General features: G+C 40.0%; 1 protein-coding gene across 1 annotated transcript in view; it reads right to left on the reverse strand.

Annotated features, from left to right (window-relative positions):
* The window catches only part of NOX3 (NADPH oxidase 3), a 38,914-nt gene that overhangs the window by 13,986 nt on the left and 2,221 nt on the right, over positions 1-22,707 (reverse strand). The window contains exons 4-9 of the mRNA XM_005446555.1: positions 21,900-21,984; positions 13,398-13,543; positions 10,163-10,344; positions 7,293-7,422; positions 4,082-4,174; positions 2,689-2,942 (exon numbers count right to left, since the gene is read on the reverse strand). Of these exons, the coding sequence (XP_005446612.1) occupies positions 2,689-2,942; positions 4,082-4,174; positions 7,293-7,422; positions 10,163-10,344; positions 13,398-13,543; positions 21,900-21,984 (890 nt within the window). The remainder of the gene's footprint in view (positions 1-2,688; positions 2,943-4,081; positions 4,175-7,292; positions 7,423-10,162; positions 10,345-13,397; positions 13,544-21,899; positions 21,985-22,707) is intronic.

Here is a 22,707-nt window from a genome sequence, read left to right on the forward strand (position 1 = left end):
TGCAGACATAGAAAGAGTGAATTATTTTAACAGGAAAAGAAAAGGGATCACCAAGCAACGGTACACACAAATACAGGGACACAACATATCTGAAACCCTCTTGTTGCTTTCTTAACATGTACCTGAAGTCCTAGCAAACATTTTACCTTTCATTTGTATTTGTCCCTTTTATTTCAATATTCCAAATGCTCTGCAAGTGCAGTAGCAACTGAAGCAGCTACTTGGGGATAACTTTTGGAAATCTGTCCTCAGGTATAAACAAAATAATCTTTTTTTTTTTTTTTTTTCTATGTAGGGTGTTGTTCAGGGTATTGCCCAGCCCTGTACTTTTTGTACTTCACTGAAAACTTCCTGTAAAGTATGGCTAAATTAGAGTATGTATGTAAAGTGCCCTAGAACTGCTTTCAGGTAAGCTTTCTATGTAGTTCAATATGGGCTTGGGAGAAATTCTTATTATCGTTAGTAGGTTGAGAAAAAATTGATCGGGAAGGAATTTCAAGAGATTCTTTAATCTGTCTCTGTGCTACAATACAGGATCAATTATTTCTGAATCATTCCTTACAGAGATTTGTCTCATCAGTCTGCTCCTAAATCCTCAGATGACAGAGATCCCATCATTGGTTTGAACACCTTGCTGAGCCATAGCTAGAGAGCTTAGCCAAATATGAAGACTCAGAGTTGTAGGGAGGAGAAAGCAGAGAAAGAGAAACTGAGCTATACAACCAATTTATTTGATCTAGAGAGGCTGGAAGAAGGTAAGAAGATAGTAAAAAAAGTGACAAAAATATTAAATTTGCATTTGCCAAGGGAGGATTAGAAAATAGAGCTGTAGACTGTTTTTAGCTATGATTGGATTGTCCATATTCTTTGCATCCATTTACACAATTTCATTAGAAAGAAGCATTATACTTTTTGGGAAGGTAGGGAAGTGTTTAGTTTTGGAAAAGTAACATTAATGGATTCTTGTATTATTTTTAAAGTTTAAACATTTGGTATCAGCATGATTGTGTAATACTCCTGACTGTAAGAGAGTTAGATTTTGGGACAATGTGCTAAAGCAGCAATTAAGTGAGCCAAAATCCCAAAGAAGCACAATATGAAACTTGATTATTTTCACAGGAATAGTCTATTCTATGGTCTTATCTCTCATATTGGCCAGAAATCACAACTAACTGGCTTTGCTACCTGTATAAATGCACATACATTTTATTTTAGTCTTCTTTTATTAATTACAATATACATATTTTATTTTTAGGACCTTACCTTATCATACAGTTGCTACATGTCTTCTGTCTTCTGCTCAGTTTCTGCTATATGTTATTTTTTAATATAACCACCAATTTGGTGTTTATCTTTAGATATTGAAACCTTTGAAAAAGACTTGTTTTTTGCTTTATTGCTAGCTTAACTATTGAAATATTCTTTTTAATATATTGCAGGAAAGCAACTGAATGATGGCATTAGGCACCCTAACAAGATTAAAAAGAAGAGTCTTTATATATGACAGCACTGTTAATTTCAACCCTGCATTGTGGCCAGGAACACTTGATAACATTTTTCTCTTTCTCATTCTTTACACTGGCTGTCAATCAGCTTGGGCCATTTTGCTCCAGTTCTGCTGAAACGGCATACTTCTCATTCCAGTTGCCTTTAACAAAGGCACATCTTTCATTTCTAATTCTTATTACCTGATATAATGCAAGGACTGGACCAGACTTTCTTCTCTGCCCCCACCTTCTCGTATACCTCTGTAACTCAATGGTGTCTGTACGCTTTTTAGGAGAATGTCATTTAGCATCCCAGTCCCATTACATTATATAAATGTAGTTAAACAAGTGACTTTTGCTGTTCAGTTTTACTAGAACTCCCTCATCAAAAGTAATTTTCCAGAGGGAAAATAGTCCCTTCAGTCCCAGACCCTACGCACTCCACTGGAATTGAAATGATCCTGTGCTGGGCACTTCTTTGCTGAAAATCTCCACTATGCCTGCAAGGAGCTCCACGGTTTGAATCCGTTACCTATAGAGCCAGATACTTAGCTGGTGTAAGTCAGGATGGCTCCATTAACTTCAGAGGAGCCCTGCTGACTTGCAAGAATGAAGCATCAACCTTTTTCTTGGATTAAGGTGCCTCAGATGATACAGAATTTGAATGCCGATAACCTTTATAAAGTGGAGCAGGGTTTGGAAACCAGGCAGAGTTGAGGGAGACTGTTGGAAAGAAGCAAGGTTCAGGCAGAAGTTTCCGGGGCCACAAACATCCAAGTAAATGAAAGGGAAAAGCTGGAATTTTGGATGGCACATGATGGGTGCCATCAGAGCATAAGCATACAGGCACGAAGCTAGCAGACAGCTTCCAGTGTTGTTTTAATTCAGTTCTTAAGCACCTGTCTGTCAAAATGGTTGTCTTTAAGTGTAGATATAAATGTTACAGATTTAGATGATAGCGACACAGATACAGATATTGGTATGGACTTTAAATCTTTGGTTAGTCATTCCGTCTTCTTGGTAGCTGTTGGCCTAAGTTCATGACTGTGTTTATTTGTGGGGTTTTTTTAGTGTAACGGTGTATTTATGGATTCAGAACTATGATCTAATACTATATCGTAAAGAACACAACACTAATTAGTTAACATTTATTTTAAAATGTAGAATTAACATTTTAAAATGTACTTTTTGTTGTTCAAACCTTGGTAACATCCACAGTTCCTTGAAAGCTTTTTCCTCTGCTCCGAAGGCCCTAAAGAGGGCTGCAGTCCAGTCCCCGACAACCCGTATGTGAACACTGAAGAAGTCCTCCTCAGGAGCTGAGGTGAGGGTGAACGGGTGCCACTCCAGATGTGAGACAGAGGGGCACTGTAGAAAGATGTATTGACCAGGTCCCATTTTAAAGCCACGTTTCTTCATGTGAAGCTCAAGGACTCCCGAGGAATGTGTCACCACCTAAACAATAATAAAAGGACCCGTTTTATTTTCCTTCAGAAGAGTAACTCTTTGTTTCTGTTAGGTGATGGGTGACTTTGCAATCATTTCTACTTGAGCTCAGCCACAAGTTAATGCAAATCGGGATGCACAGAAGTTTTTAGACGTCTGGTAGGTTATGTCCTAAACTGCGTGTTGTAGTGCTGTTGCTGCCCGATAGCTTGAGAGCGTGTAGAGTGTATACCATGGGGCAGCTTGTTTTGTGCATGTAAGAGGCAGAGGAAAGGCTGTAACAATTTAAGTTTCTCAGCTTTCTGTCTTAGCAGAGCCTTTGCAAAAGTATTCCTCGACAGACTGGAATAACTTCGCAGTTTTACTCTCATGTAACACGATTAACAGGTATGGGATTATTATTGATTTGGCAAGAAGAAAAAAGCCCAGTGAGCTCAATTCTAATATACTTTTATTAAGAGGTAATCTCAGTTAAGCAGCCAGTTTTATATGTCACACATCGTATACTGAGATTCTCGGATTGCAGCCACTCTGCGAAATCAGCAGCAAGACGTAGCCGGTACGCTTTGCCCCTCACACAAGATAAGCCTGTTTCTGATCGCTGGCTTGATACATATGGACGTGGCTGCTTCAATAGCAGCGTTCCCCATCCATTCTGCTGTGACTTAAATAGGCCCTTAGCACACAGAGATATTTACAACTGGAAGAAATTATTGCTGTGGCATTAATGAAACTTCGACTATTTATGCTAACTGATAATATAACCCTTAATCTCTTTGGAAGCCTCCAGAAAAAAAAAAAGGTGTCCTACTGAAGTTGAGGGCATCTCTGGCATTTACTGCAGTGGAACATAGTTTCAGTTCATTAAAAAGAGAGACCCTCTGCGCAGATGTTTGTGTTATGGTGGTATAAAGTCTGGTACTTCATCAATCAAGTTTGGTCCCGTATGGAATAGTCTTATGGACTTGGTATTGGAATAAATGCAAAACCTAAAATCAATATTTGGCTGAAACCATGGTAATGATGGAAGAGCTGCTGAAGCTAGGAGTAAAAACTGAGGTTGCGATGTAGAGAAGTTACCTGTAAAAGATAAAAAGGTAATTGACATAACGTGGGGTTTTCTTTCGCAGACGTGCTATGTTACATACCTTAGTAATGACCACCTCCTGTCGAAATCTCCAAAATCTAACAATTCTTTCACAGATGTGCAATACCATAGGACTTAAAACCCACTTCCAAGCCTGCAGAAAGTGGCATATTAAAAAACAAAATTTATTTGAATGTTTACAAAAATACTTTGTATTTCTGGTTTAAATCAGCAGGCAGCCTAAAATGAAATTATTAGATTTATCTTCTGTGATTTTTGGTTCGCCCTTCTCAAGAGAGTATTTCTGTTGCTACTGTAGCGGTTCTGGCTTTCTTGTGGAACAGACATATGGGGCTCCTTCACAGATGCACTCCAAAAGCAGTGCTACTATCTATCTGTATTCTGGCCAAGAGGAGTCCTTTAAAATCTCTCCCTACTAAAAGGCAAAAGGATTAATCTATTTAGGTGTTACATATAGATACCATTGGACCTGAAGATGTAGAGATGCATACATTTATGCAATATTATCCATAGCTTTACTGTCTTTCTGCTCTTCAAAGTCTGAAATATTTCAGAAGGGTCAGATAGGAGTAGCTCTTACTGTCAGCCGTGAGTTTTCTGATGCTGCATGAGAAAACATTAAGTCCCAAATATTCAATTAGAGGAATGGGATGCATTTCCATTTAATCCATTAGTCGACTCTGTATCAATAAATGTGTTTTTTTGATCTAGGATACTAAGCTGGTCATACTTTAAGTACTGCGGATGATTGCTGTGCTTGTACTTGCTAATCACATGTAGTGATCACTGTAACAAAGATGCTTGGCTATTCAAGTATACTAGCTGATGATTTCACTGAGTTGCACTGATAGCTAAGATAATTAGATGTAATTGAATCTTCATGATTTAATTTTTTTTTTCTAGAAGGGATACTCTTTTGTTTCCAGTTTTGTTAATTACACAGCTCATTCTAGCAAACTGAAGACTTAACAATCATGTGCCTTTTAAAATCTCCAAAGAGTAACTTGCTGAAACATTGACTTTGCTCCACAAGCTGGGTAACAGGGGTTATAAAGTATCTTTTATGAGAAGCAAGCCATAAAATTATGTGGCTTCCTTAGAAAGTGCTAAGGGGATGGAGAGGCAATTTCCCAAGGTTAAGTCTTGAAAATTAAATTAAAAAATGCATGTTTTAAGAATGGGAAGAAACCAACATAAGCCAGAAGATTCTCAGTTAAAGAAGAAACTCAACACATCCATTGCCCCTAAATACTACAGGTGTCTCTGCACAGTGGGTAACCTTACACCTTGAATATATTTGCATATATCAAGCCACAATAATGATGAGACCTGTTTTTCCTCCCTTCCATTTGTGCTACCTGTAAATAAAAGCACGTGACAGGAATGTTAAGGTTGCAGGCTACCCTCTGTGAGAGCTCAGCTGAGATTTCAAATGTGCCATCCCTCCAGCGCAATGGAGCATTCAATCCAAAATATCTTTTGCCTAGGTTGGGACAACGGGGATCAACCAGGAGGGATGGGCTGCTAAGCAACACGGTTCCTGGTCAGCTAATCAGAGCATCAGTATTCTTGCGCAGGTGGTGTTTCCTCCTATAATGAGAATGAACTGAAATGGGGCATCAATGGCTCAGGAGAGGCTGTGAGGACAGAAGTCCAGATGCCCCGGGTGCAACATCAGTGCTTCTTCATCCTCAGTGGGAGCCAGATCGGGCTCCTACCTGCTGAAATATAGAGCAGGGGAGCAGATGTGGCATGACTGGGAGAGGGGCTCTGCTGGAGTAGCCTCCCCTGGGAGTCATGGCCAGTGGAGCATGCACCCTGGTGCCACCACATGCAATCCCAGCTGTGCACAAGGCTGTCCCCTCCCTGCTCAGTCCCACCTGCATCTGCCCCTGCCAGTGCCACACAAGCCTCGCCATGGCTTTTTAGCCTCTGAATGAATTTGTACTATCTGCAGTGTCTTGCAGGTATCACGCCATAGCACATTACCCATCCAGCAAAGTACTGTTCTTTTAGATGATCTATATGCCATATGGTATTATCACAATTCATTTAAAGTAATGCGACTTTGCAAGCATGGCCTTGGATATGCAGGAAAGTGTGGCAAAATAGGTTTAACACGGAGAAGTGGAAGTTCTCTCCAGTTAGCTTTATGATAATTAATGTCAAGACATGCTGTTGGAAGCAAGCTTGTGTCTGTATTCATGGTGCGTAGCCATGTATTGATTTTTATGGCGACATTGTAGCTGAAATTTTTAGAGAGGCATTCGTTTTCTCATTAATATGCGGGTTGGGTAGTGGCTAACAATAGTTTGGTTTAAGAAAAATCTATGTCAGCCATTAAAAGAGCTACAAGACACTGAATGCTAATTTTTCTCCTTTACTTCAGGATTTTCTTCACTATATTTTCTCTTTTTGGAAGAAACAACAAAAACTTGCATATGAGCAAGCTAAATCTTGAGCTGTAAATGTTAAATGATTTTGTTTGGATGCTAGACATCTGACATACTGTACAAGTCTGCTACTTAATTACCCCCTGTGGATTTGCAATCTTGTTGCAGCAAAACCACCCTTCCGTGGGACATTTTTCCTGCCTTTCGCCTTTCCCTTTCATAATTCATTGTTTCAGATTCTCTCCTTTTTACCTAACTTAAGACATCAAGGCTGGACAATATGAAGCACGTGTCCCAAAGCAAGGACAAAATTTTAACTCCAACTTATTCTCCCTTGGCATTTAGACTATCCATATTAAAGTACTATTAGTTAAAATAACAATACTAATTTGCATCCCTAGCTATCCTGTTCTCTTGTATTTTCTGTATCTCTGTCCTCATAAGATTTTGACTTGGAGGCTATGTTTCTGCAATGAACACATCAAGGATATTGATGATGCTGAATAATTAAAAATAAATGTTCAAAACAGATTTAAATAGGGTACAGTTCTGGAATCTATACCCTTCAAAGAGAGTGTTGCTTAACTAAAGGACCTTCCAGAAATAAAAATTAATATTAATGACTCCAAAATTTTATACATCACTCCCTGTCTGGACCTGTCTGTACTGATTAGAGAGGTCAGGATCACTGTCTTAATGGACAGGGAATGGTCATAGAACAGCGATGTGAAACTACTCTCTGAACACAACACTTAAGTGCCCGTCACTAGCATGCACTCCAGCCCCCTACTCCCCAAGACCTTCGGCCTCCCAGGGAAGGACATTAAGTTAAAAGCAGAAGACAAACATCACTCTTACCACAGGTTTGTTGCCAGAAAACTGCGGCAAAGGGCACTGAGTGGCATTGTCCCATTCCATGTAGTGATCTTTACAGTAAGTGACATTGTGAAGCAGCAGACTCTGAGGCGTCTGACCTCGGACAAGCTGACTTAAAACAAAAGTGTTCATCAGTGATATGCTGCTTTGCAAGGTTTCTGCGCATCTGTAGGTTTTGCACTAGTAGTTCAATGCAGATTCAGAGATAACTGAAAGTTCAAGAATTGGCCATTTCAACCCTGTTCTGCTCTCTTGTTCAAATTACTTTTCCTTTAGCTTTGCCATGACTTTTTGACCAAATGCAAGTAGCTCATTATAGTATCGGTATACATCAATGCAGCTGAAGTGTGGAGCTTCCTTGCATAGAAAATGTACATTTTGCTGTTTGCAGAAAAATTAGAATGATTTTCAAGTTCTTTGGAGCAGACACTTTGACCTCCTTTGTATATGAGCATCTGTTATTGTTTAGAAAAATAATAAAATTTAATAGTGACAGACCTTCTCTTTGCTGCTTTCTAAATGCATTTTTAAAAGCTGCAAATAAAGTTGGAGGACCGTAATTTGATGTACACTCTCTAAACAGATTAAATTCCAGCTTCTTACTTCTGAGGATGTTAATGATGCGAATTTTCCCAAATACATCAATCCTGACTGTTCAGTCTAAATGGGTTTCAGCTGGTGTTGATTATGGGTAGAGAAGGAAGACTTTTAGGGGGAAACCCTGTTTGTTTCATATTGGTTCTCTGAATTTTCCCTTCTGTACTTACTTCGGCTCTACAATGTTAGCCTAAGTCTAACAAGAGACATGGAGATACGCAGTGCTGCCTTCTTTTACCTGGCAGTGTCATCGGCTGCCACCAGTTCAGACAGAGACACAGGAAAGGAGGGAGGCTTGAGTGCATTTTATTCGGTCACCTGGGAAGGAGGAAGAGATGTGAAGTGGATGAAACCTTGGGGTTTGACTCCTTGTCATGAATGGTAGGAATGCGCTGGGGCAGCAGGGAGCTTCTCTGCTGCCGTGCGCTCCCAGGCTGGAGCAAGCAGCGCTTGCTGAGAGCTATTGGTAGGGCTGTTAGATAAATCACTGTCCCCTTTTCAGGGAATTCTCTTGCTGAGCAGTGTCGATCAGCTGGCTAGACAGAGGGAGCTTACAAAGCTGAAGGTTTAAAGGTCTCATTTGAGATTGAATTCTGAAAGATTTGCAGGCGAGGGAGAGGGGAGGGAGCCCAGGTCAGGATACCGTTTACAGCATTGGTTTGCAGCTGTGCCTCTGAAACTTGGGGCTAATTAATTGGGCCAATTTTGGGAAGACTCAAAGCCAAACTGAACATGGCAGCTCTCAAATCGCAGAGGAAGAAGAAAAGCGACACACCACAAAGCATTGTACCAGCTGGTTCCCTTCCCAGTGGTGATGCCATGTGCCTCGGGGAGCAGGGACACGCATGCACTGCTGTGGGCTAGGAGGTTCCTCTCTGTCCAAGAGTGGTGGTCTGTATGTGCTTTAGTGATGGGCAATACCATCTGAATGTTTTACAAACAGACATAAAAGCTGCATTATGATAACACCAAGTGACTGTCCTTGGATCTGAAAAGCTTCGCTACAGCTTGGGGCCGTGTGTACATGAGACAGTCGGCAGGGAAAGCTCTGTGGAGCAAGGCAGTCTGCTGAGGGCCTTGCACTGGACACATCTGAGAGCTGCCTAGGGCTTAGGACTGGGTCTGGTTTGGTCCTGTGAACGGATCACTTAGTGCTTGGCACACAGAGATGCGTTCCTGTCAGTGCCGTTTCATCCCAAAGCACTCGGTATTACGCAGCCCTGGGACTGCACCATGGTATGAGCCAAATCTACAAGGTGACAAGGACCATGAGATTTGCGTCAAAACTGCACTCCCTGTCTGAATTTAAATGTGAATGTAGATGCGCCACTGTAAAGTCACATTAGTGCTATTTCAAAGAAATGAGAAAAGGGAATGGGGGAAAGCCTACAATGGAGAAGGAGGAGAAGATCTCAGTGGAGCTGGAAATGGAAGGTGGGAACGTTTTCAGCACTAGGCACATTCCTGCTCTCATTCTACATTGACAGGGGATTAACCAGCCCCTGAGCTTTCAGGAAGGCTCCCCTGACTCTGCTGTCCCTCAGTGTAAGAACCAGAGCTCAGTACCAAGAGGATGGACCTTCCCCTTGTGCTGAGGAACAAGGACACTATCAGCAACCTGGCAGTCATCCTTCTCTGTAAAAGCCACCTGACGGGCCTAGTCAAAAGTTTGAGTTGTTATTGTAGTCATTTAAACCTGGTTTGTAACACAGTGCCTTGTGCTACTTGAACATTATTTCTCCATGGTGAGGAAATTTGGGTTATTTTTCCCCATAGAGAAATAAGAAGGTCAAAACTACTTACATTTGTGGATGCAGAGGATAATGGTCACAGGGACATTCGCCATAGGGTTGCTGACATGCTGAAAGCTTGTCAAGCTTTTACAAGCTCTCTCACAAAATGCTACACAAGAGTTATGAACATAAGATCTATCCCTTATTAATTTGAACTCACAAAGGTCTGATTCCTATTCCTGATCTGTAATGCCCCCAGTTCCCAGGGATGAAAGTTCGTTCAGACCGATGCATTAATAAGGTGCAGGTTGTAAGATGGTAGAAGAGTCATTGAAAGAACTGAACCACACTTTTAGTCCTCAGAAAAGTGGTGTGGTTTAATTTCAAATTCTTTCATTTTGCAATCTATTTCCAAGCAAAGATCCCAGCAGTTCATTAATAGAAAAGCACAGGATTATAGATCTGAATTGTTTCATCTCAAATTGTGTACATACACCCCACGTAGTTTATGCAGACACTTACCCCATACCATGGATTATTAAACCAATGAAGAAAACCACAAAGAGGTGATGAGTATACCAGAACACCTCATAGCATGACCTTCTGATGAGCTCAGTGGATGAAGTCATGATCAGAATTAAAGCCACAGTTATCACGACTCCAGTTATTCCAGCTATGGTGGTTAGTACCTCTCCTGTTGTGTTCTAGAGTAAGAATACATTATTAGCATTAGCATTAGTAGCTATAGTTGTTCTAATTTGTTGTTATAATTGTGTTGCTGTTACTGTTGTTACTGTTCCTGCTATTACATATGAAGCCCAAATCTAAGATATGTTTTCAGCATAGGAACAAAACTAGAACAAGACATGGATGCAAGGCAAACCTCCATTTTACCACAGAAGAGCATGGAAACACATCCCTCTACTCTTATTTCCACTCAGGTTTATCCCAGACAGATGTGTAAATGTTTTCTGCCACTTATGTGTTTCAGGAATTGAAAGGAGGAAATTAGACAGTCTCATTAGTACTTTTATCTCTTTCACTTATATAAAAGTGTTTCAGAAAAAAAGTAAAATGATTAGAGAAATGAGAAAAATAAACCTAAAGATGTAATAAGTAAAACAGTAGAAACAAGCTTATTCACATGAGTGTGATAAAGTGAAGTGCTAAGACACCTGTAACTACAAAAGGTATGGGGCTCTTCTGTGCTTATTTTACTTCAAAGTTTGTGGGTTTTTAGCAGCCCTGAAATGGTGTATAAAAATGGCATGCTGTCATTTACCTAAACAGCATATCTCATTTACCTGTTCCTTACATTTACCTGGAGATACGCTGGATAATACTTTGGTTTATTTTTTAAAAGTTGTATTTATATTTACATTTTTATGCTTGTCAGTGGTGAAACATTAATGTGCTGGGCTAGGGCATTTTCATTTTTGTTCATGACTCACAGACATCAGTGCAGGCCTGTTACATCTGTCTAAACCCACAAAAATAAACTGAAGTGAGAATGAAGACGTATTTTGAACACAACAGTCAGATGCTGATCTCAGTTATAGAGTGCAAATCACGAAGAATAGCAGTAAAAGTCTCACACACAAGATGAGACTCAAGCTAAATATGCCAACAGAGTGTAAATGCAGTTCCTGTTTGACCTGAAAAGCATATACATCTGTTTTCCTGGTACTGATGCACAGGAATGAAGGACCTCAGTATGCCTTCTGTGTCCTAGGAGGAAAAAAACCTGTATTGTACTTGTAAAGTGCACTCATTTGATATGGAAATCTTAGAGGTGATAAAATTCCACAATGCCATCTTTACAGTCACTTTTTACAGTAAAATCATTCTTTCAAATGTTCACACTTGACAGCACACAGTACATTTTCAAATTGGTGCCTGTGAAGAGTGTGTTCAGATCCTATTGCATATTAACAGGATTCATCTAGGTGATATTTTGAACGTTTCCACTACAGTGGCTAGTTTGAAAGTTGAGATGAAACAAGGAAAAATGTCAAAGACACTTAGTACATTGCTACTACAGGGGTAGGATGAAACTGAAAAGAAAGCCTGAATTGTTGTTCTCAGAACTTTCTTCTCTGAAGTTAGAAGCAATCTTTTATTTGCTTTCCTTCATGATTTATTAATTCTGAGTAGCTACTGAGACAGAAGTGGGCAATAAAAGAAATATAAATATTAGAGGTTAGAGTAAAATCTGGGCTGTAAATTGGAAGGTAATTGTGGGGCATATTACTGTGAGAAATCTGGGAAAGGATCTTAAAACCCAGTAGCCTTCCTCCTCAAGGGTGTTTAGGATTTTAATGCTAATTAGAGGCCTGCCTCACAATTATCACCATGGGAAGGCTTCATGGAGAAAAAAATGCATACTGAAAGATGGTAGGTTCCTGTTCAGAGCTGTGAGCTTTGTTCTGTTCCTGGGGAACATCTCACGTGCATGCGGTGAGAGTGGGCAGTGGGTGTAAGGAAAGTCCATGCAGCTGAGTCCTTGGGTGGCTGTCCCATTTTGATAGACCTGACTGTTTTGTCAACACTAACATGAAGACTTTTGTATTCATGGTATTGATTAATTAACCATATCATTAATTTGGTTGATTTTTTTTCAAACTTGAGAGTTGTTTACCTGTTTGTTTTGAAAGATACAAAAATCACACTATGTAAACTGGAAAGGTTAACTGAGAAAAAGTGGAACAAAGTGCCTTGTGACTGAAAGTACTATCGAATCCTACTGATGGTTGTCCAGCCATCGTCTCACTTTGTTTCTTGTTTCTGTGGAGCACACCACTGATCGAAAGAGCCCCACTCCATGGTGTTCAAGCAGCTTTTATTGCATGCTGGCTATGTGGGGATTTTCTAGAGCAGAAAGTATGTGTGGGGGTCTCACCAGTGCCATTTCAACCTGCCATATACAATAGTATACGCAAGTAAACTTATAACATGAATGTGATGTATAGTATAATGGAAGAAGGAAAAAAGTTGGCTAGCTTTTGCATGTTTTACATGCACAACTTGCAGAAAGAGTACTTTTTGAGTATTATAAGGAAGAGTTTATAATGCTGTTGTGAGATAGCCAAGGGAGCCAACAGGGGCCACAGTCACTTTTGCCCCCAAAGCAAGCAGAGCCATTTACTTGCGGGACTGAGGTGCCTGTAGTCCCGCTTGGCTCTGAAGAGCACACAGCAGCACTATCTTCCCCATGCACTCCTTCCAAACCTCCAGCCAGTTTTGCACATGCTCTTCCCTAGGCAGCCACACTCGACATGTAACAAGGCAGAATCAACCCCCAGATTGGAAAGATACTGCACAACCACGGGTTGAGACAAGTAACAACCAACTGTGAAAGAAATATTGTTAAGTGCTATTGCTGCTTTGGTTTTGTTTTGGTTTGGTTTTTTTTTTTTCTTTCTGGTAAGAAGTAGTGTTTGTTCCATGTATTCATAGTTTAGTTTAGTTTTTTAAAAATTCTTTGCAGGCATATTTCATTGTCTACTATTTGCAACACTCCTTATCCTCCCCCCACCAGCTGTCTCCTGAAAAACTAATTAAAATACTGTAGACGTTTCTTTGAGCTTAGTAACCTGAAAATTGCAGCTCTGAGTAAGTGTTTTCAGCTGAAATTGAGGTTAACCTTTGGCAGCACCTTCTCGCTCTGGTTAAAAGGCTTTGAAATACAGTTTTACCGACAATAGAATCCACAGAGGAAAACTTTTTAGATGAGGAAAACCAAAAAGTGGCAGCTTACTGTTTCATAGGTCCTGATTGGGTTCAAGTAGCTTTCATTTGGGCTCTTGCCAAGGCCAGAAAGTTTATTCCGTAACTCTCCGGCTTCCTTTGACTGGCTGGTATGATACCGCTCGATGTTGATCAAGTGGGCAACAATATGGATGGCTGCACGAGAGAAAGAGTGGTGTGAAATTACAGACACACTTGTACGTGTCCACAGTGCCAGAAGGAACTTCATTAAGCACACTACAAACCATTTGAAAAGCTTGGGCATAAACTGAGAGCTTTGCATGGGTTAAGCTGACAAGAAAAGGTAAATTTTATCAAATACGTGTCTAATATGAAGCAACTGCCTCACACTGGAGAGGAGAGGAACAGCTCCAGTGTCATCACTTCCCATGCTTACAGTCAAGTGCCCTGCAGTCTTCAGCGTCATCAAAGGAGGACCTTTTGATAACATAAATGAGATGATATAAAGGTGTTTGCCTCTGATCTTAAATTGTTCAAAATGAGGTAAACTGATTAGAATCCCTATTTTTTTATTTATATACCAGGATGTGCCATGGCCTAATATTGCTACGCAGGACACTAACATGTCCATTTTAGGCATAGATCAGTTTGCAACTTGCACCAAGGATATTTAAGACATGCATCCGAAATCTGTCCCCTATTAACAAGTAGCTATAGCATTACTTTATGTAGGTGGAGCCTGCGGAAGCCACAGGAGCTATGATTTTAAGGGAAGAGTCTGAATCGTGGTGTTAGATCTGCTTTGCCCTGAGCATCATACAGTCTTTCTTCTTCTGGCCTGCTCCCAAGAAGCATATGAAATGGTCAGTTCAGAAAAATGCCTTAGAGTGAAGTAAGAACCCTCCTGTAATTCTTTTCCTGAGTGGAAAGGTGATAATTTCAAAAGTGGGAAAAAGGAAGGACTTTATTATTCGCTAACATAGATGAAGTTGTAATCATGCTAGGTGCAGAGTTTCTGTTTTCAGTACGAGAGATTCTCAAATCCATTACAGGAACATTGTAGTTAATGCAAAATATTAAATACCAAAGGATGAAAAAATGTCAATGGAAAACAATTATACGTTTACAGTAGAGCTATTAGGATATGGTATTTCTAGTTTTTATAATCAGCTTCCCATTACCATGTCTCCTTCAGTGTTTATCTGTTCCTGTGTCTGACCATTTAAAAAACCTTTCTAAAAGGCAGTATTTGTAGTAAACTGAATATAATCTGCTTCTCTGAAAAATACTCTCTCAAAAGAAAATTATTTTTATTTTTTTATTTTTTAGTTTGCTTTTTTTGTTTTCCTTTTTTCTCTTCCCTCTTGTCTCTTCTTCTTTCTTATTCCTTCTTTCTTCTTTCTCTTTCTTTTATTCCTTTTTTTAATTGTAACTATTTGCACAACAGTAATGTCTTACTGTGCTAGTCACTGTGTCATCATAGATGAAACCACAGGATTAAATGCATAAGGACTTTGGTATTGCTGTCTTAGAAATATGTGCCTACTTGGTGAGCTCTCTCACACTGCTGCCAGTGTCCAGCTCCTCTGCAGTGCCTGGGGAGAGCTGTGGGCATGGCAATATGAATTAAGGTAGGATGCTGGCCATGGGAGTGCTTACAGCAGGCAGTGCAAACAGGTAGAAGATTGCACTCTTCCCCCCAGCAGTAGGTTAGCCCAGGTGTCCATGCTGGAGAGAGGTTATTTTCATTCTGTTCTGAGGTGATTCTTCTAGAGCAGTAGATGTGCTGTGGCTGGTTGACTGTCAGGTTGCAATTCATGCAAAACATAGTGTTAGCTTAGGGACACCTCCCGCCACTCCCTAACACCTGCTTCACCTTATTGTCTTATGCTTAGATACTCACTGGGGGATGAAAAAACTATTTTAAAAACCTTGTTACATTAAAATTAAAGTAAAGCTTTAATCTGAATCACGTCTCCTAGTCACTGGGCTGACTGGTTATTCTAGTGCGTATGAACTATCTCCTGTTGAAACCCTTAATAAAAATAATAAAATATTTATTGACACAGGCATCCCAAGTGAATATCCTGAGCACCCAAACTGCAAAATCAAGCTCCCATTTCTTCTGAATCTTTGGCCCAGTGAATAATAAATTATTTATACAAGCTAGAATAGCTTCAGCAGAATGGAGACTAAATCCAAATGGATATGAACTGCACAGAGATAAAATGAGTCTGGAAATTAGAAGACAGATTCAAGCCATCAAAGGAATGAGACTCTAAAATAACCTTTCAATAAATGGGATAATGGGATCAAGCAATCCAAGCAGCTTTCAGCTGAAGGTTGGTCATTTTATGAAATAGCATATATGACGTGACTGTGAGCATTAGAGGGTATTGGACCCCATGACCCAGCACGTCCTGCATATGTTGTTATGGATTAGGTGCTGCATATGATACAACCTGGCCAGCATCAGGCAGGAGACTCTCTCCGGAGCCTGCACTTGAGAGGGTGCTCCCAGCACCTTGGCAGCACTAGGATGCTGGAAGGAAGGTTACACTAGACCACAAACAGTGAGTGAGATGTGTGTATTCATACGGCCAAAATCCAAAAGCCAGAGAGGCTCTGAGCTGCAGGGTTTAGGTGGCAGCTGTGTGGGGGCTGTGGCAATCTGTTCCCCAGTGTACAACAGATGTATAAGCAGTATATAAACACTGTTTATGTATTTAAGTGTAACAGCACTTTTAAGTGCTGAGTGGGAAGGGGGAAACTGTTCCTACAAGGGGTTCCTTTCAGAACAGATGTTTTGGCCTGTTAAGGATGTTATCAGATCCAGCTGGAAGGGAACCAAATCATTGCCTGATGAGGACCTGATTTCTCTGACATCTGAAAGAACTCAGAGGATGGGTGTGGGGTAATGGACCACTGTCTGCGGTAGGTTGTGGAGTTACAAGCGGCATGTAGCCCAGCACTGGACTAAGGGAAAGAAGAGAGAAAATTTTGACAGGATGGAAAGCTCTGACAATGAATCTCTGAGTGGACTTCTACTGAGGGGTTATATCTTGGCATATGCTAGTGATTACTGGTGCAACCAGTAACGGTACTTGGGCCTCCTGTCCTCTATACCTGCAGGATGCTCTTGATAACTCTGATATGATGTGACAGTCACCATAGCCTTGGGACCACGTGAGTTTCACAGAGTTGTGATCCACAGTGGTGTTTTACCAAGGGTTCCCTGCAGCATATAAATGGCAAGTTTTGGACATCCTTGCTCACTTAAAAGAACAACATTGACTAGAGGTGGAGGTTTGAATCTGTGTTCATAGCATAACACACTTTCTCTCTTTTGCCTTCAAAACACAGTTTTTTTAAGAACTGATACTGCAGATTGTGAAATCTTTATGTGAAATGATGACATTTCTGTTGTTTAGAAGACTATGGAATCTTGTACTTTGTTCAAAGTGCAGGTTTGTACATGATTTGTACAAATTCTAGTCATTTCAGGAGCAACAGGAAACCTAGTGGTATCTGATACATGGCGAGTGCTGAGAGTGAAATGAGGTGGTAGTTTCTTCCAGACAGACAAAAGTCCATCTTTCCTAACAGAGTATTTCCAGCCTTGAACAGAAAAAAAATGAGTTAAATAGACACAGCTTCGCAAGAAGGTCTTGAGCCTAAGGTTTAATAAAGAGCAATCATGTTGCAACTTTTCCCTGGAAGAAGAGATCTGCTTTCTGGAACTTAACCTGGTAAGATTTTTCTGCAGGCTAGTAAAGGACACTGATTTTTCCATCTGCATATTATTCTGCTTTACTGTAAGTGTTCCTGTCATCATATCTTCTTTGGGATTTACCACATCTTCCCTTCTAGGCGGCATTCCCTCCAGCTTTCATCTGACAGGTAGAGTATAATACAACTGTAGACTTCCAGAATGAGCAGGAGAGAGGGTTTTTTGCAAGCTATTCTGCAGTAGCTGTTAATGTACAGAGCATAATGATACAAATTAATGATGTACTGAGTATGTTGGTTTACCTGAGTCTCCCATGATCTTAAGTATTGCCTAGAGTGTTATCAGATTAATACTTCTGATGTTTTTTTGTGTGCTGCTAGGAAAAAATGATGCAATCTAAAAATGAATTATAGCTTGATGGTAAGAGTAATGCAAAGATCTAATTCCATTTTCAGTGTGGTTCTTTTAATGTACCATAGTTGTAGCAGACTAAAAAGTCTGGCACTGGCTACGCTGCCATTAGCTAAAATATCTTAGATCCCTGAAGTGCATTTTCTGAAGGCCTTTGCGTCTGCAGCGTATAGAATTTACTAAGCAATTCCAAAATTAATATGCAGATTTCTGAAATCTGAGATTACAACAGTTGTGGGTTTTTTCCCCCTGTACCACCTATCTAACTTAACCATGAGGGCAAAGTTTAAGGTACTACATCTCAGAATTTTCAGTTCAGTTCATTTTCCTCATTCTGCATGACCAAATATAAAGTATGGAATAAATCATGCAATCTTTTAAACAAGGTTCTTTTTTATAACTGTACACGAAGACTGAAGAATTTGAGTGGTTTTTTTTAACAACATCTGGAACCTCTGAAGCACTTAACATATATTAATTTTTATTTGATCCTGAGATGTTCTATCTAGTCCACTTCTGAGATCAAATAAAAGGTTTTATTGCAAGGAGGGAGGGAGGAAAAGGGTTGCTATTAGAGCATGGTGTTTACTGTACATATTCTTAAATACATAGAGATGTAATTAAATTATCTTGAAAGTCTGGTCAATTTAGCTAGTCTTATCCAGCCAATTGTGCCTTCAGTGAAGCATGCACAACTCTCATTGAACTAAACAGAAATTGCATGTGTTTATCTGAGGACAAGGTTTCATTCTCTCTTTTTCTGCATGCCTGTGCAGGATAATAATCAAATTGGAGCTTGCTGCTAGCAGTTAAATGTTTTGATTAACCAACCTGTCATGATAAAATCAAAGGGTCAAATACTGGCCTTTCTGCCCACAGTGAAGAGAACGGCTTTGCAAGAAGCTAAGCCAGGCATGGGGAATTCTGCCCTCGACCAAGCCTCAGTTCTGCCACACACTGCCTTGTGCCATTTCTAGTTATACAGAACCCTTAATTCAGCTTCATGCTGTCTTTGTGGACCTAAAAAGTGTAGGTTATATAAAAATCACAATAGTGACCACACACATACTTGCATTGGATTTATTATTTTTTTTTAGAATGGTTATAAACATCAAAGAACAACATGACTTGGACCATTTTTTATCCTAGCTGGAAGCTTATAGTCTTTAATTTAATGTAGTTTCCTTCCTAGTACTTGCACTAAGTCTGGATTTAAACAATCTGACTGAAAAAAAATGCAGTTTAATGGAAATTTGATTTCCTGTAATTTCTGGAAGTACAACACTGAGATAGCAGCTAAACCTCTTTTGAAGATAAGCATCTGCTTCCCTGAGAACTTCATCACTTACACAAAAATGTGACTCAGATCACCAATGCCCTTCACATAGCTACCACTACCAAAACGTGGCTGAAAATGGAAAGTTTTTCTAGCATTTTTAGCAATAGATTTTTCAGTGCTTGTCAGAAGCCAAATACACCTGGCATCACTATATTTCTGTCTGCATTTTGCATGTTTTTAAAGAAAATCACAGTGCTGGAAATTTAAGGAGCAGGAACCACCATTTTAAACAGCCTAACTACAAAGAACCTCACTGTCCTTCCCCTACTTTAATTGCTCAAGCTTTGTTCATATCATAATTCAAAGACTGTTGGAGAAATATAACCTTCCTGCAAACATCAATACAACACAAGAAACAGTTTGTTCTTTAAAATATGCATTGTATATATATATAAAAATATGTATACACACACCCACCCCCCAACACTCCCCACTTCAGAAAATACATGAATGTACTTTCTTAAGAGGGTAAAAGCTATACAGTAAGAGGGAGGAGTTGTATAAAAGGTTATTTACTATCTCTTGTCGGTATCTTTAGGTTTCAGACAACTGCCTCTCAACTGAAAAGTCTTTCTTGCATTAGAAAACATAGAATGATTTGCACTGATCAAACTGAGAGTGCATGAAACTATGATTTTATTCTAGCAGAGTTACAGGTCCATAAGGAAGATTTATTAGGGGGTGAATAACTCCCAGACAGCTCTTATCACAGACAGGCATGCAGAACGCAGGAAGCCAAACTAAGCAGAATTCCCTTTACTGAATTTTCAATGATGCCCTTGATTATAGATAGCATTGTTTACTCTCTCTCCTTCCTCCAACTTCCCTCTCCCACTAGTCTCTAATTATATCCCTTTATGACCTGACCAATTAAAGCCTGCTCTTGAATTTGTATTAGAGCTGATGAAAAATTAAAGGTACAGATGTACTTTTTCCAAGGCCACACGCACCTTAGCTGAGCTGGCTGCCTGTTAGAAGCCAGACAATACTAATGTTGCACTATTTTTAGCATGCTATTAAATAAATATGCTGGAAATAACACCACCTGGCAAGCTAAGATGAATACATGTTACTCTAATAATAAAGGAGTCTACGGTTTTATACTGTGAGGCTAAGCTTACTGATCTGAACTTCAAATTGGTTTAACTTCTTGCTGCCACATTCATGCTCTTGATCATTGGCCTCTATTTACCCATCATTTTAACAGAGTTAGGTTTTATAAAAAGGGACTCAACATACTTGTGGCTACCTCTTTACTCTGCAACATTGCTTTTCTGTCACATTATGTGCTGTAGCTTTTAATTTTTTTATTAATTTAAAATTTAGTTTCAGGCAACTGAGTTTCTCACCGTTCTTCACCCAAGTCTGACTATACAGTGATGTAGTGTTTTCCCAACTATGATAGCTGTTTCTCACTTGTCTGTTAGGGAAGCATGAGTTCATAACTTGTCATGCTTTGTTCATTAGACTTCCCTGTATTTTCTTTTCTTTCTTGAATATCTTATCAAGTATTTGTCCCATTTTATATTTTGGAAAAAAACCCAACCCAAATAACAACCCAACAACACTTTCTCTTTACAGAGTGACAGAATTAAATAAAGGTGATTTGTGTCATTTCACATCAGCTCCTGTGTCTTTTTCCTTGGAATTACTGAAGCCATAAAGTAATCACTTTTCTGATAGACTTGCACTTCCCAAATTGTCCATCTTAATGCACTAGCAAACATTTTTATATGAATATAAAGCCAAAAACATAAAAGGTTTAACTGTGCAGTTTTGCTTTCTTTTTGGAGCATGACAAATTATACACCAAGTAGAAGTTGGTTAATTTACATTCCGGGGTTGATTTATTAATTAAAGAAGCGATGTTGCGTTCCGTAAGAATCTGCTTTATGCTGAAACTGAACTCTGATAAATGAATGGACATGACAGATAAGTAAATCATCATAACACACTGTAAGATGCACACTCTCATCCATCAGCCTTCCCCTCTGAATTCCTTAGCACTACATACAATGGACAAATTTTAGCTATTGATTACTGATAGCAATCCTGACTTCATGTTCTTCTCTCACTGCATGGGACATTAACAGCCTGTACATGCAAAAGCATTTCCCTCAAGTAGACTGAAAAAAAACAATGGGGCCATAGTCCACCCTGACAGCCTGGGGGTAGAACTGTTATGCTACAATGTCTTATGCTTGCAAATAACTCTAACTCCTGTGTCTCCTTCACATTTTCTATAAGAACTATCTGCTCCAGATACCTCTCCATCTCTATGTGCTTATGTCCTTCCTCATATTCCGTTTTGCTCTTCCCTCTCTGCACAGCTCTCTTCCCGATGTTATCTCCAGTTCCACTCATGTCCTCTGAATTCCTACAAGCTTCATTATTCTCCAGGTCTTTTAACCGCTTGGGGAACAGGAAGGCGCCATGTCTTCTTCCCACCAGGCCAATGAACACATATAGCTCAGTAAGTCACTAGGACCAGCAGAACACATGATTTTTGATCTCAGGATGCAGTTTTTCCCTCAAGGGGGGCCATTAGTTCCCTGTACCCATCACATATTAAAAAAAAATAATTTTGTAATCTAATGTTTCTGAGACAGCTTCTTGCCTCAAGTTCAAATTAAATTTACTACCTGGTTGAAAAAGTATTGAAGATGTAATGGTGGACAGATGAGCAGTGTGACTCATAAGCACCATTTCCTTAGGAAATCAGACTGTAATACTATGCCATCTCCCCAAACACCTACTCTCAGGTATTTAATGAGAGTTATTTACACTAAATGTTAAGAGCACATAGGTTGGTCACATTAACTGAATGGCAACTAGTAGTTGCTCTTCGGGTTGAAAGTTTATTGACTTAACAGTCAAACTTTTCCCAAGCAAAAAAGGTTGCAAATGGTTAATCAGACAGGACTCCTACACCTATTTAAAGCTGCAGTCACCAAATGATTGCACTAAAATAGCATGTCTCAGAGCTGATGGGGATTACAGCATTAGGCAGAATCACTGTGAAATTCAAAACAGTTCAAAGGCAAGGAAGAAAGAAAAAACAACCAACTTACTTGCATTTACAGCTATTCCATAGGCAACCATCTTGTGAAATGCGATGTTTTTGTCAAGCTGTCTCCTCAGTGCTCCTCCACAGCACTTGGTGAAAAAGCAGGACTTGTTTTATATCATTCCTATTACTATTTGCAACTCACATTTTGGAGAGGAGAAGAAAGGAGTTCAGTACATTTAAAAATGGAATGTTGAAGGAATTCAGTGGAAGTTTTGGATTAGCCTTAATTTTGGGGCTCAGGTAACTGTTTTTGGCACAGTAACACTCCAGGGTGTCTTAAGCTATTCAGCCTAGGCAGGGTTTCAAAAAGAGGCTTGATAAAACTCCGCTACATTTACCTGTGTTTTATGAGTGGTTTGTCTGGGCTGGTGATCAACTCCTTTGCTGGTACACAGGCACCAGACTGGGCCACCACTGCTTTGCAAGCTCAGGCTCAGCTCCACGAGCACAGCTGAATGGCTGGCAAAGCCAGCTTGCAATGAAAACATTTTTGCTGCTTTCACGAAATGCACACCCCAGGAGGGTGAGGCTGTCTAGACCTCAGGTGGCTGAAGCTTATGTGGTACTGAGCCGTCTTCCCATTATTGGAAGTGCTGGATGGTGGTGTGCTGATGCCCGGCTGGGTGCCTCTGCACAGAGCCAGCCTGGGGCCGGGGTGGGCTGTGGCGAGCCAAAAGTAACACACTCTGCTGGAACCTAGACAGCCCTCACGGACCTCGTTCAGTCTCTGGATGGTGTTGCGGGTGTCTGGATTGCTTGCTTGATCTGGCACAGTGCCATGCCGAAATTTATCCATGTTGTTTCACAGC

The sequence above is a fragment of the Falco cherrug genome, chromosome 6 (genome assembly GCF_023634085.1).
Source record: "Falco cherrug isolate bFalChe1 chromosome 6, bFalChe1.pri, whole genome shotgun sequence".
Lineage (NCBI taxonomy): Eukaryota > Metazoa > Chordata > Aves > Falconiformes > Falconidae > Falco > Falco cherrug.